The sequence below is a fragment of the Cynocephalus volans genome, chromosome 1, assembly GCF_027409185.1.
Source record: "Cynocephalus volans isolate mCynVol1 chromosome 1, mCynVol1.pri, whole genome shotgun sequence".
NCBI classification, from domain to species: Eukaryota; Metazoa; Chordata; class Mammalia; order Dermoptera; family Cynocephalidae; genus Cynocephalus; species Cynocephalus volans.
In genome coordinates this window covers 132,751,006-132,766,086 of record NC_084460.1, presented here as the reverse complement: position 1 = coordinate 132,766,086, position 15,081 = coordinate 132,751,006, and the positions used below count along the sequence as shown (strand labels likewise).

The following is a 15,081-nucleotide window of genomic DNA, read 5'->3' as shown; positions in this document are numbered from 1 at the left end:
CGGAAACACAGATAGTTTCATTTTCTCTGAAACCATGAGACTTCTTGTAAAAGAGAAGGGGGTACGGGGAGGGGAGGAGATGGATGGCACCATTTTGTACTTGGGCTTGTCTAAATGGCGCTGGTTATGTTACAGATCTATTACTGGCCATCCCTATATGGGATCCGAACTGTGGCCTTGGTGTTATCAGCACCACACTCTCCTGAGTGAACCACAGGCTGGCCCTTCCAGCTGGGTTCTTGACCCTGTCCTCTCTGTCTTCTCCCAGGACACTGCTCCATCACTTAATCCCCCTCTTTCTTAGATCTTAACATTTTCCTTTCTCTCTTCCCTCAGCCTATGAACGAGCTTGGCTCGCTCCCTCCCATTTTGAGGAAAAACAAAACTCATGATCTGTGTCCTCTAAAAACAAATCTCTAGTCATGTTCTCTACCCTGCACTTCACTTGGATGCTGTACAGGTATATTCCAACTCAACATGTCCAAAATTGAATTCCCCTCCTCACTTCACATCCACTCCACTTCCTGTATCTGCATTCTTAGATAATGGCTCCATCATACACCGCTTACCTAAATCACGCCAGACTCTCCCCTGTGCCCACCTCCCAGGACCAATATCTCATCTTGGCCTGATGAGTTTACCTCCCATATATAGCACATTCCACACCTTACTATCTTAAACAAATGCCCTAGTTTAGTTTCTTTGCATCTTTCCGCTGAAATATTGTGTAGACCTCTAACTTGTCTTGTCACCATTAAGATCCATCCTCATTAACACATCAAGAGCAATTTAAACAAAACCTGATACTTTTTCAGCATTAGAATAGCAGATGGGATGGGGTTGTCAGCTCACAAGGCAATGAACGTGACTAGCTTTGTGACTTTTGGTAACTCCCTTATTGTTCCTCAGCCTCTGGATCCTCATTTGTAAAGTGAAAATGACAATACCTTGTCTCAGAGTCATTGTGAGAATCAAGTGAAAAAATATTTGGCATAGTAGGTGCACAAAAAATGGAAGCCCTTACATGCAGGTGGGACCATGTCATCTCCTGGGGAACCCGTGTGTCTGCAGAGAATACTGGACATATGAGAGGTGAGGGAGACCAGATTTAAGACAGGTGCTCCTCGCGGAGATCTTGATAACAAGAACATTGGTTTACTTCTCTATAATAAGGGGATTTTGTAAAAATTAAAAGAAATAAAAAGACAGAGTACCAAACAAGGTGGTTGGTAAATAATAAACCTGGGATAAAAAAATAGAAAATAAGCAACAACAAACCCAAGCAGAAACAACTAGGCTGAGAAACCGGTCCCTCTTTTGGTCTAAGTATTGCCCACTACTAGTTTGCTGGGATTTGTTTTTTAAAAATCTGTAGCTATTCTATTCAAAAGTGCACTTTTGTTGTTGGTGGAGCTGGTGGTATTTAAGTTTTGTCATTCTAAAGGGTGGGATGTTCATTCTAAAGCAGTGGGATAACAGGGTGATTGAGGATGTCTGTTTTTCAACTTCAACAGCAGTTAGTGCTCCCCAGATGTTCAACATCTGTGTTCAAAAGATAAAGTTCTGTTGACCTGAAGTTTTCAGAGGTCAGTTCAGTTTTCAGCTTCTCAGTCATGGCACCTCTTTTTTCTTGCTGAGTACAGGCTGGCATCGGTCCCAGTGTCTCCTTTGAAATTCAGCAGAAGGTCCTGATGGACGAGGATGATACCCAGAGAGAGGAGCCCAAAGAAGATGGAATTGGTGATGTGCAACATTTCGGTGAGAGCTCTCTCAGAGTACACTTCATTCTCAGAGATTTTGAGTACATATTTACAAGTCACTACTCCACCATGCATATTGGGAATGAGCTGGCATTTTCCATTGTAACCCAGGAGTTCAGCAAACACCAGAAAGAGAGCCTGAGGCTGGCAATCCTTGCCCAGAGCTTTGGCCACGTACTCACCGATCACTGTTCCCTACCTCACCGAAGACATGTTGAGGTTTTGTTTAGACCAGATGCTGATTGACAGGAAGGCCAGAGCAGCTGGTGTAGAGAGGTCTTTTCCAGTGACTCATCAGTCGTTCAGAAATCAAATGCCACACAAAAAGAGGTGGGATAGGAAGCACAGAGAAAGGCACCAAGCTTTTAGGACAGCTTTTTTCTAGGAGAACAGCGTATCCTGCTGCCTCCCAGGAGGGACAAGGCTCCGACCCAACTACTCCCAATTCACAGGGTTGAATTCTTTGCAAAGTATTCCCTTGGCACTGAATCAGAATGAATGGACTTATAAAATGTATATTTTCCTCATTATTTTTTATTATGCCTCAGATGTTCAAGTAACCAGTGGACTCAGGGATATGCTTGGTATCTGGTTTCAGTTAATCTCATTAGTATTTTCCTGCCACCAGCTGACCGGCTCTGTACTGCAGAGTCCTCTTCTATTAAGAGAGGGTGATTTCAAGCTTGTGAAGCAGGTTCTATTGTAGTGGCTACAAAACACATATTAAATTTTTAAATATAAAAAAGAGAGAAGGTGATTTAATTTTTCACTTATTCGTTGTGCTTAATTCTAGATACAAGGAGTTAAAATAGAAAAGTCCCTGTGTTAGTCAGAGCTCTCCAGAGGAAGAGAACAGAGAAATTGCAATACAACGATGTGAAATATTTTGGCACCCAACCAAAGCCAGGCATGGAGTTTGGAAAAGCTTTCTGGAGAGGGCGATTTCTGAACTGTCCATTGCTGGGTGAACTGTGGTTAGGAGGGGAAAAGTGAAAGGATATAACCCATGTGAGTAACTGCAAGTAGTTTATTGTGACTGGAATGTTCCCTCCTTGCAGGAAGAGGAGAGGGGAAATGGTAAGCTATTAGGTGGGAAAATAACCCAAAGTAACCAAAATGACTTATTTTTTGTTTGTTTGTTTTCATGCTAAACTGAGGGTTCCAGATTTATTTTATCCTAAAGGCTTTGAGAAGTCAGTGAAGAATTCTAAGCATTGAAGTGATGAGATTATATTTTCAGTATTTCAAAAAATATGTTATAGTGTCTGTCATGTATGAATACTGTGAGAGGTACTGGGGATATATTGGTGAATAAGATAGAAGGATCCCTGCCTTCACAAAGCTTAGAATTTTGTGGAAAGATGAAAGGAAAAAAGACTAACGAAACAATTGAAAATTTTAAATAGTGCTATTGAGACCAGAGGATTGATTTAGGAGCTTATGATAATTCCAATGTCTGCCTACCCCTGTCCCACTGGCCATCACACCCTGCCATAAGTGCAAGCTTCAAATACTGAGTAATAGCTCAGCAACCGCCCTATACCCCATTCCCTCTCATGGCCAAATGCACAGAGGGTCTTGGTTTGATACTTCCACAGCTCCTCTCCAAATGTGGCTCTTAGCTTTCCCTGTAGGCTCTTCCATCACCCGTTGCCTTGGACGAGTCTTGCACACCACACACCTAGTGTCTCTCCAGCCCCAGGCCTAATGAAGCTCCATCTCCCTCTGGCCCCTGGGCTTGCTCCTGGCCCTCACTTGGAGTGGGAGTTAAAAATACCGGGTGATAAATGAAGGCAAACGGGATGGAGAGATTAGTACTACTGACAGATATGTAAGAGACAAACATTATATGATTTGGCAATGAATTGGTCATAGGGGTTGGGGAAGAATGAGAGACTGAAGTTTTGATTAGAGAGTTGGACATCTGGATATTAGAAGGGCACCTTTACTTAATTATAGAATATGACAAGGAGGGCTGAGGAGAGCACATGGGGGAATTTGGACATGTTGGATCCTCTGCACCCAAGGGAAACCCCTGTGGAGCAATAAACCACATTGGGACTTGTCTCAATTACACTGCTCATCAATGTTTAACAGACTAGAGGAATGATAAGCACTTAGGTGATTTCCCCCCACCAGCACACCAGCCTCAGAACTTATCTGGGCTTTTTGTAGAAGAAACAGAGGAAGCTGTCTGTTTCTGAGACCAGAAAGCTCTGTCAGCAGACATGGGGGAGAGGAGGGAAAAGCACCCTTTAAACATATCTGTATTTGCTTTTTAACTAGCACATTCATTTGAATACATGTAACTTTCCTCTTGTGCATTGTTGGGTTACTAAGCCTTCTATAAAGCTAACTTTAATATTAACATTAAAAGCGTAGAATATCCTTATACTCATTTTAAAGTTCTGGAGATTCTTATGTCAATCTTGTAAATATAATACTAATTAATATCTTAGGAATCAATCTCTGAAAATCAACAATATGAGAATGACCTTTTAAATAGAATTTCTTTTGGTTTCCATTTGAACAACACAGCAAATGAATTTTGATCATCTTCTTTAGGCATATTTGTAACTTATAGAAACTCCTGGTTCTTGAGGACAGCCAGAAGTTCAAATGTACTAGTCATAAGAACTGTACTAGTCATAAGCATCATTATCTGTGCCTCAGAAATAAATGCTTCAAACAACCATATTGAGCACTAACACTAAAATCTGTAGCCAGGGCTGGGTGCTGTATAATAATGTTTTTATTAGCTTTCTTTACAGTTCCCCTGAGAGAAAAATACAATCATCACCATAAATTGGAACATTAAAAAAGGTTGAGCAAGTAGCCCCTGGCCCCTGGAAACACAACCAGTTAATTGGAATATCGTCACTGAATTTCCAGTCCAACACTTGACCCAATAGCCAAAAAGTACCTGATTCATGCTTACTTCTTTGAGAATTTTAGGATCTGTGACTGTGGAGTTGGCATAATAAGCAGTCAGGGATGGGAAAAGAGATTCAGTATCTTACCTGGGGCCCTAATGAATACTCTGTGGAGCAGCATTGACTTGGGATTGATACCTTGTTAAACATGGGAAACAGAATCAGCAGGGCTTAACTGGAGTCTTCAAATTTTGTGGCTGGAGCTCATCTTTCTCTTTCATCCTAGCCCTATATAGTAAGATCCTACTTCCTACACAGCTATTGGCTCTTCCTGCATTTGTCAGGCAAGGAGGAGCCAGTGCAAGTTTAGAGCAAGGAAATGACATAATTAAAATGGTATTAGACAGGAAAGCTCAAATTCAAAACCCATCTCTCCCATCTCCCCAAATCTGGCCCCAGTCCTTAGGTCTTACCTCCTCCTCCTCCTTCCCCATGTGCTGTTAGTGCAGGCAGGCTGTATTACTTACAGTTCCCCAAACCTTCCTTGGTTTTACCATCCTCCTGCATTGCTCATGCTATTTCCTCTGCCTCTGCCCTTTTTTTCCAATATGAAGATCACATATGTGGTCTTCCCTCGTGGACTCACTGGGTACAGAAGAACTCGTTTAAACTCGTTTGTACCATTTTTTTATGGTTGTATATTATGTTATCACATGACACTTACATGCTAGGCAATAAACTCCTTATATAAAGACACATCATGAAATGTCTTACTTTATCTTCATCTTCCACACATCTAGGCATGCTGTGTGGAACAGAGTAGGTGCTTAGTAAATTTGCCTTTTTTTTTTTAATGTTCCTCATGTTCTGAATCTTGGCCCTCGCTCTGAGTTGTCAAAAGCCTCCAGGACACTGAGATCTGTGTATGTCTGACACATAAATTTGAACACCTATCCCTACCCAAGCTGGCTCCAAAATTATGTATATATAAAATATATAAGTATACATATACAAATAACAAGACATAAAGGACAAATTTTAAATCATGGTATGAGATAACTGGAGAGATGGTAGAAGTCAGATGAAAAGAAAAACAAAGAAGACCAATAATGAGAAGAGAAGCTGTTTCCTGCAATATGGAGGAGTACAGCTGAGAGAATGCTGGGTTTTTTTTTTTTTTTTTTTTTCTGTTATAAGCAGAAAAGATACAAAGAAACTGTTTAGTTTAAGCTCACCATGCAGGAAAAAGTAGACTAATTAAGGGTCTTCAAGTGATTAAAGAAGTGATCCAGACAAATACAGCTGGGATAGGTTAATCTAAAGAAGACACACACACACACACACACACACACACACACACCCCTTTCTCCTGCCTGATTGCAATAAAAACTCACAGAAGAGATTAGGAGCAGGGCAGAATGAGAACATTGTGATGCAGAATTTAATCAGATGTTCCAAATGGATTTAGATTTTTCTCATAATTAGGGAACCAATCTTGTAGTAGTTTAAACACAAAGCAGCACAAGTGGATAATCATTAAACTTATTGAGTAGACAGAATTGAGATATTTGCCTTTTTGTGCCCTGGGAGGTTAAAGTGATCTCAACTTTAATTTTGGTTAATTTTCTGGTGTTAATTCTAATAACTAATGTATTATTTACACTTAGTGTGTGTGTGCGTGTGAGTGCGTGCGTGCGTGCGTGTGTGTGTGTGTGTGTGTGTGTGTGTGTGTGTGTGTATTTGGGGGGGGCAGCTGGCCAATAAGGGGATCCGAACCCTTGACCTTCATGCTATCGGCACAATACTCTGAGTGAGCTAACCATCCAAGCCCTTATTTAAACATAATCCAAATATCCAATAAGGCTATTGAAATAAAAATATATCAAAGATTTAAAAAAAGGAGGAGGAAGGAAAGTCTTTATTATTGTTCTACAATAATTAACAGTAAGTTTGACTCTGAGCTTCCTGGAAACCGGAATACAAAGGGAAGCATTGGTTTACATAGTTCTCCTTAACAACTGTTGCAAATCCAACATAAAAATAAATGAAGATACCTTTTCTAAGAAATGAAAGTACATTCATTTTTTAAGAGAAAGAAAATGTGTGCTAGTACTAAATTATAAAAGTAGTGCATGATGTGGAACTCAACTTATAGGACAGTGTATAGCATAATGGTTGATGTCATTAACAACAGTTCCACAGAAGGACAAGTGTGGTTGGAAACTACTTTTTTTTTTTTTTTTTTTTAAAGATGACCAGTAAGGGGATCTTAATCCTTGACTTGGTGTTGTCAGCACCACGCTCTCCCAAGTGAGCCACAGGCTGGCCCTGGAAATTACTCTTTTAAGTGCTCTCATTGTGCTATCTACCCCCCTGTGCAAAGAATGCTCCCCACATTATCACACTAATTCATGAAATACGTGTTGAGTTTTATTTTTGAGAATAGAAGTTTGTTTCTCAAATTACTTGGCTAGTAAAGAGTCTGAGTCCAGATTTAAACCCAGGTCTGCCTGACTCCAAAATCAATGATCTTTCTACTACACTCTGCAAGTGAAAGCTTGATTCTTTAAATAGTCATAATATTAAAGAGAACTTCAGTTCAAATGTTTGTTTCAGGAGTTGGACTGGGGATGAGAATGGACTGAATTGATAGCTACAAAGATTTGTTAGGCTGTCACTGCAGAGAAAGGAAGAGACATGCAGATTCAAAATACAGAAATTAATCGAGTCCAACCAGTCCGTGCTAATGAAAGGAAAAATAGCTAAAATAATTTTAATGGAATAGCTCATAAATATTTCATCGTTATCACTGTGTGCAACACTTTACCTTTACCCACCTAACAGGGTGAAGATGAGAAAAATAAGACCAGGTACTGTAACCACCATCAATCCTGCAGAGGTAGACAGTGAAGGAAGCTCTGCTGTGTGCTTTACAACAAAACAAACCTGCTGAATGACTGGGGATGGCAGAGAGAGGGAGGCATGGCTCTGGTCTGCAATTAAATAAGGAACTTCATATTAAGGAACCCGAAATAGAAAAAATAGAAGAAAAGAGCTCATTTCTTTCTCCTTTTTTTTTCTATTTTTTAAAACATCACAATAACTAAAAGAAAGTCTGATAATAATAATAATGACAACAATATTTATTGAGTGCCTTTTATATATTTTAAGATGTTGTGGTCGACATTTACCATTTAATTTAACACTTGCACTTTCAGGTTGTCTCTTCTGTCTTCAGGCTGCTTTGGCATTATGAAAGCTATTAAAACCACACTAACTTGTCAGGAGTGAGAAATTTTGCTGAGCTTAGTAACTTTAAAAAGTCATATTAAATGAATACTTTTTGAGGTCCTTCATGTAAAAAGTCTTGGAATGTGGTTCACACAAATATGAATAAAATGACCCCCCTGGCCTTCAAGGAGCTTGGCTATATATATGGTAAGAGACCTCAACAGGTAAAACAAGGTCGTGAGGGGAGGGCAGTGAGGATCATTTCTATCTAGTAATTAGAAATTATTCATTGTACAGAAATTTCCCCTGATCACTTTCATACTTAGAGAAGAAGTGGAGAGTATCATTTAAGAGCATGGACTCTAGAACCATGCTGCCTGTGTTCAAAATTTGACTTTACCAGCTTACTAGCTGGTGACCATTGACTTTTCCATGTCTCGTTTTTTCACTTTTTTTTTTAGCATATATATTGTTACAAATCATAATTATTCTTTATGCCCCTTGTCCAGTCTCTTCCCATCCCCCTCTCCCTCCCCGCTCCCCCCTCTAATTACCCTAGATTTCTTCTCTCCCTCTGAAAGAGTAATGGTTACTCTGTTGATTTGTTGCCTAGATGATCTGTCCAGTGCTGAGAGGTGTGTTCAGGTCCCCCAGTGCTATTGTAGAGCAGATGCTTCTTCTGTCACTCTGGAAAGAGCTTTGTGGAGAGAGATATCCTCTTCTTTTCTTTGGTTTCTGCTGGTGACTCTCCTGTGTCAATGCACTTCAGTGGCTGGTGGACCATCTGCATGGTGGTCATGGCATCTAGCTGCTTTCGTGGCAGTCATGGTTATTGTGGTGGCTGTGATGGGCCACCCACATGGAGGTGGGTGGGTTTTTGGCATGCTCCTTACTTAGTTGGTGGTGACAATGGTGGTGTGCCTGGTTGTGGGAGGAGAGTACAGTCCCCACTCCATACCTCAGGACCCCAGGAAGGCCCCATGGTGCTGGCAGTGTGCCTAGTTATGGGAGCAGAGTCTGGTCCCCAGATCCATGCCTCTGGACCCCAGGCAGGCCCCATGGCAGTGGAGGTATGTGTGGTTGTCCCCACTTTCTGGCTTGGTAGCCCAGGGGACTTCCAGTTCTTCTAGGTGTTACAGGTGTTCTTTGGTGAAATGAGACCCTTACTAGTTAATATCAAACTTCATCTGTGGTTCTGGGTACTCTGTTTTTTCTTTCAGTTCTGTGTTGGATTATTTGCTGTTCCCACCACTTAAACTCTGCACTGGAACTAATTTTTTTCCTTTGCTTGATTCTAAAGTGAGGAAACTTCCTGCAGGGACCAGTACTTGAGCTCTGTGTTGAGCTAAATTGCTGCTTTGCTGCTGATTCCCTGGGGAAGGCTTTTTGTGCAGCTCAGGTTTTAATGGTTGACTTTATAGGACTTCCAGGTTTACTGAAATCCAATGCATGTGGGTTGTGTAGAAACACTGGTCTGGGACTGCCTTTTCATCAAACTGCACCCCATGTAGTTCTATATTCCTGCCCAGTCTCCTCTGAGCGGCTCTGCGTTGTTTGGGGGTGGACCAGCTGTCCTTGCTGTGCCCCAGTACTCTCCCAGTGGGCCTGTCTCCCCCACTGCCCATGCTACAAACACTTCTCATTGGATGGGCCATGCTCTGATCCCTTGCAATGACTCACTGGCCTCTGAGTAGCACCTTTTGTCAGGTGTTGTAGCTCCTCACTCCTATGTGGGTCCATGGAAACCCTATTAGTGGCTTTGCTGGCCTGAGGGCCACCAAGGCCCTCTTCTCCCCTGCCACCTCCAAGCAACTTCATCCTAAAGGCACAGCTGCGGCTTTTTCCAGCTCCAGCTCCACGCACTCAGCTCCAGCCTGGAGGCAGCTGGGGTTTGAAACGGTCAGAGTGGTTTTTTCTTTCTCTCATTGTGGCTTCTCCTGCCTTCATGCACTCTGTCAGTCTCTTCTCCTCTTCCCTTGAGCTCTAGTGGCCCCAGCTTGGCTGTCATTGCTTTTTAATAGTTGTAAATTAGTTGATTTGTGGGAGAGAGTGAAACTGGGGACCATCTATTCCACCATCCTGACTGGAAGTCTCCCATTTTTTCACTTATAAAGTGGGGATATTATAAGTAATTATCTCATAGGGTTGCTAAATTAATTAATACTGTCATATATTTGAAAAACTGCCATTCTAGTTGTATTATGTGATTATGCCTACTTCCTAGACCCTTTGACAGGAGAACCACTCTCTCTAAGATGTCTGTCTAGTCAAGTATATTGCTGGTGTTGTTCTGTACAAAGAAATGTTTGCAAACATAGTGCTTTGGGTCAAAGCCATCGTTTATTTTGAGCATCAACTATGTGTCAGGCTTCCTTCTAGGCACAGTAGATATAGCACTGGGGAGAGTAGACAAAAATCCCTACCTGCATAGCACATACATTCTAGTGAGCAGGGACAGACAATAAGCATAATGAAAAGTACAGCTTATAATATGATAGGAGGTGGTATTTCTGTCAATAAAAATAAAGTTTAATGGTACAGAGAATGCATTTTAAGTTGAGTGGTCAGGGAGGACTGAGGTGACATTTGAGCAGCATCTTGGAGGAAGTGAGGGATCAAGACGTGAAGATATGTGGGGAGGGAATTCCAGGCAGAGAGGACCGCTAGCCCAAAGGCCCTGAGATGGAAGCATACCTGTCTAGGAATCCAGCCTAGCAATATTGAGGAGGCCATTATGGCAGGAGCTAGGTGAGTGCAGTGAGAGAAGTCGCAGATGAGGTCAAAGAATGACAGATCATGTATTGCCCTTCTGGGCCATTATATGAACTTTGGCTTTTGTCCTGATTGAGATGGGGGCCATTGCAGGGTTTTGAGCAGAGGAGTGATATGAGTTGTCTTAATGTTTAAAAAGGGTCACTCCAGCTGCTATGAGAATGCAGTAGTTTCCTTTTATCCACGGTTTGGCTTTCTGTGATTTCAGTTAACCGTGGTCAACCACAGTCTGAAAATATTAAATGAAAAATTCCAGAAATAATCATTCATGTAACTTGTATTACAGCATATTGTTATAATTTTCTCTTTTGTTATTAGTTACTGTTATTAATCTCTTACTGTGCCTAATTTATAAATTAAACTTTACCGTAGGTATGTATGTATAGGAAAAAACTGAGTCTATATAATGTTTGGTACTGTCTGAGGTTTCGGGCAGTCCCTGAGCATCTTGGAATGTGTCCCCCACAGATAAAGGGGGACTACTATAGTCTGTATTGGGGCAAAAGTAGAAATAGGGCAAGGGTAATCAGAGTCAATACACAATGGTAGATCAGACCTGGGTGGTAATAACAGTGGAAGCGGTAAGCAGCTTCATTCTGGATTTACTTTGAAAGGAGAGTTGAAAGAATTTCCTTGTGGATTGGATTTGAAATGTGTGAGAAAAAGAAAAGTCAAGGATGACACCAAGGTTTAAGGCCTGATATGGGGAAGACTTCAGTTGGGAAAGGGTGGCTGGAGGACAGGGTTGGAAATGTTAATTGTGAGGAGCCTAGCAAGCATCTAAGTGCGCAGTTGCCTGGAGTACAGGGGAGAAGGCCAGGCTGGAGGTAAATTTTGGGAGTCATCAACACGTAAGTGGCATTTAGTGCCATGAGACAGGATGAAATCACCAAGGGAGTGGGTGTAGATAAAGAGAAGACGAGAGGTCCGAAGTCTGAACTCTGGGCACTCCAATGCTCAGAGGCTGGGAGAAGGGACCAGCAAAGGGGACTGAAGAGCACCCAGTGGGGTAGGAAAAAAACGTGAAAATGTTATGTCATGGAAGTGAAATAAAAGTGTTTGAGGAGGAGAGAGTGACAACTGTTCATTGCTACTGATAGTTCAGGTAAGATGAAGACTGGGAAACAGCCTTTCCATTTCCTCGTGTGATCTCAATAAGAACCTTTCTAGGATGTGGTAGAAGCAAAGTCTGATTGGAGTAAATGGGAAGAGAGAACTTGGAGACAGCTTTTCTTAACAGCTCTCCAAAGGAGTTTTCCTGTAGCCAACGAGAAAAAAAGAGCAAGTGGCTGGAAGGGGAAGTGGAGTCAAAAGGGAGTTTTTTGTTTTTTAAGATGGGAGAAATAACATGATTTCCTGTTGATGGGGATGATCCAGTAAAGAGGACACTGATGATGTGGGAGAGAAAAGAACATTGCTGGAGCACTTGACTGCTGGATCGATTGGTGTATGTTTCTATGGGACAAAAACCCAGGACAGGGGAAAAAAAAAAAAATCCTACGGAACACGAAGCATTCCATAGCTGATGCTCTCTCTGAAATTATGTCAGACTTTTACTTGGACACATGAAAAGTGCGTTAAATAAGCTATTTAAGTGACCACTGAGTTCTACTCAGGGGCCGGGTACCGTGCATACATTATCCAGAAGCTTATTAACTACCCTTCACCATCAGTATCATTATTAGTATACAATAGACGAAGAAATTGTTCCTGAGAGCTTGCCCCCAGAAGTTAAATAGTTTGCAGTTCGTTGTGCTTTTTCTTGCTGTTTGGAGTTCCCCGAGGGCCTATGTCCTTCATCTGTGTTACCCCAGAGACTGGCCCAAAACTTGGCAGAGGTCCACATTCCCGCGTGCCGAGATGCACTGCGGGCCACCCTCGGTCCATTTGCCTTCCGAGGAAGCACAGGCTCGAGGACGTTCGCATGAGCACTGTTTTCAGTGGTTACAGCAGCTCAGAAAAGTATGTTGAAAAATGTAGAACTTTCAAGAGATATGACTGATAGGAAATCAGTATGAATGAGTTGAAAACCCTCCTGACCCAGCCCATAGCTGAGGCCGTTCTTCAACGATTTTGCAAAGCTGCCTTTCTGACGCATCAGGTAAACCTGCCCGGGGGCTAACTGTGGGCAGGAGGTGCGGTCACCTGGAGTTTCCCAGCAGAAACTTCGCGTACGGGTGAGGAAATGATCACCCGAGGACTTGTACCTTCCCGCCCCTCTTCCAGCTCATAAAAAAAGCCTGCCACAAAAGTCTCTGGTGCGTCGTTGTGAGCGCGGCTTTGAGAAGCTGGCACCCGGGGATGGGGCGGACAGTCAGGCCCCTCCAGCAGCAGTAAAGGTCCCAACAGCAAACGGCCCGAGAGCGGAGCGGGTCACCGACTTGGCTGCTCGCACTCTCTCGGCGCCCGCCGCGGTGGTTACAAGGCGGCCCGGGGACGCGGGACAGAGCCGCGCGGAGCCCACCACCGCGGCCTGAGGGGGACCGCGGAGCGTGGCGCGGCGCACCGAGCGCGCCCTCCCTGTGAGGCCACCGGGACCCCGCGGCGCCGAGGCACCCGGTGAGGACGGGGCGGCGATCGGCCGGGAGGAGGGGCCCGAGCCTGTTCGGCGCGCCCCGTGGGGCTCCCCGGGGGCTCCGCCTCCCCCGCCGCCGAGTTGGTCGCCGCCGGTTGCGCGGCCCGGGGTTGGTGGTGGAGAGGAGGCAGTGGCGGCGCGGGCCGAGGAGGGGCGCGCTGACTGCGTAACGCCAGTCCGGAGTGGCCGGCGGGCGCACGGTGGAGGCTGGAGCTGCGGCGAGGCCGGGGCCGGGGCCGGGGCTGGAGGAGGGGAGAGGGAGGGCGGGGGCAAGGGCCCTGCGAGAGGGCGGCGGGGCCCGCGGAGAGCGGCCGCTTGGAGGAAAGATGAGACGGTGAGTGGGTGCCTGGAGCGCAGAGTTTCTTCGCTTCTCTTGCAGGCTGTGGGGACAAAAGCCCGGGCTGGGGTCGGCGGATCCCGGGCTACGCAGCTTTGGGGGGCCCCGAACTCCCTTGTGCATGACTCTGGGGTATTGGGTGGACCCGCGGTTGAGAGGATCCTGGGGAGGGAGTGGCCGGGTAGGGGAGATGCTCCTAGAGTGATTGTAGGTAACAGTAGGATTTGGGGGGACGGGGGGGGGGGGCAACTTTGCCAACGACTCTGGAATGCTCAAGGAAAGAGGGATCGGGATCTTCGGGATAGATCGTACCGAAAGGGAAGGTCCGCTGCTGGATGGTGTGGGGCAAAGAATTCAGAGAAGTCCCTTCACCCCTGCCCTCAAATTTCTGGCTAGTTGCGCCACTAGTTCCACTTTGTTTCCAGAGTGAGGCTCGTGAGTTTGAACCGCCGAGAGTCTCCGATTCCGATTTGGCCTTGGATCACCTAAAAGTTTACGGTGTGGCCGTGTCCGCTCCCCTCGAGGTAGCGGCTGGAAGGAAGCCTTGGGGAGTGTTTTGACCCTCTGTTTCACGAGCGTCCTGCACGGCGGCGGCGCAGCTGAAATGTTTGCTGGTTCATTTAATAACTTAGCCCTAGCAGTCATCACTTATTAAAGCTCCAAGGACCTGGCTAACTCCCGCCACCGCCAGGAAATTAAAAGGTCGACAGGCTGTCCCTCCCAGGGTTGGAGTTTCCTGTTTGAAAGAGCTTAGGAAGTCGAACCTGCTCCCAGCGTCTCCTCATTTACTTTCTTGTGTAAGAAAGGGAAAGACGCCCGCAGCTTTTTATGTGGGTAAACTTGCCCGGGGCTGGAAATCCTCTAGGCTGGCCCTGCCCTCTTCCCTAGAAGTCTTCCTTCTGCAGCCCTGAAGTGTCTCTCAAGAGTTCTAGAATGCACAGCTAGTCACAACCAGGCGCAGCTGGGAGTGGTACTAGAAGAGGCATAAAAATGCGGAGTCCGTTTAGTATAAATATTTGTCAGCCACATTTCCCTTAATTATACGAATGTGTAAGTGACAGATGTAGATTTTCAAGTATTGGATGTGTAACTTTAAGCTTCCTAGTTTGGTTTTAACTTGGTAGTTTGAGATGTCTCTGGGATTCTAACATCTGAATTGAGCTGGTAGAGATCTAAATGGGGTTCACAGTTTGAGAGGATTAAACTTTTGCCCTGCGAGCACTTGAATTCTTAGTTCCAGGGAGGATAGCAACAGAGCAGTCAGGTTTGGGATAAATAAACCTTTAGAGTTGCCCGCTGTTTTAACAGAATGGCTATATCCCTGGTGCCATTGCTCTCAATTGTGTAAATATTTGTTTGAATAAAGAGCTAAGGTTCTTTGAAAAGTAACAGTTGTGTCTATTCATGGTTCCCTTTTCATATCCTGGACTTAGTTATTTTAAAGGTTTTTTTTTTTTTTTTTTTGGTCTTATACATTTAATATGGGAATTTAAACATTATATGTACTTAAGAACTCTGTAAAGTCTCTAAAAT

At 44.1% G+C, this 15,081-nt stretch overlaps 1 protein-coding gene across 1 annotated transcript in view; it reads left to right on the top strand.

Moving 5' to 3' along the window:
- The first annotated feature begins 1,691 nt into the window (after positions 1-1,691).
- PHLDB2 (pleckstrin homology like domain family B member 2) overlaps positions 1,692-15,081 on the top strand; it is a 107,898-nt gene continuing 94,508 nt past the window's right edge. Inside the window, exon 1 of the mRNA XM_063104922.1 lies at positions 1,692-1,758. Coding sequence (XP_062960992.1) covers positions 1,692-1,758 — 67 coding nt within the window. The remainder of the gene's footprint in view (positions 1,759-15,081) is intronic.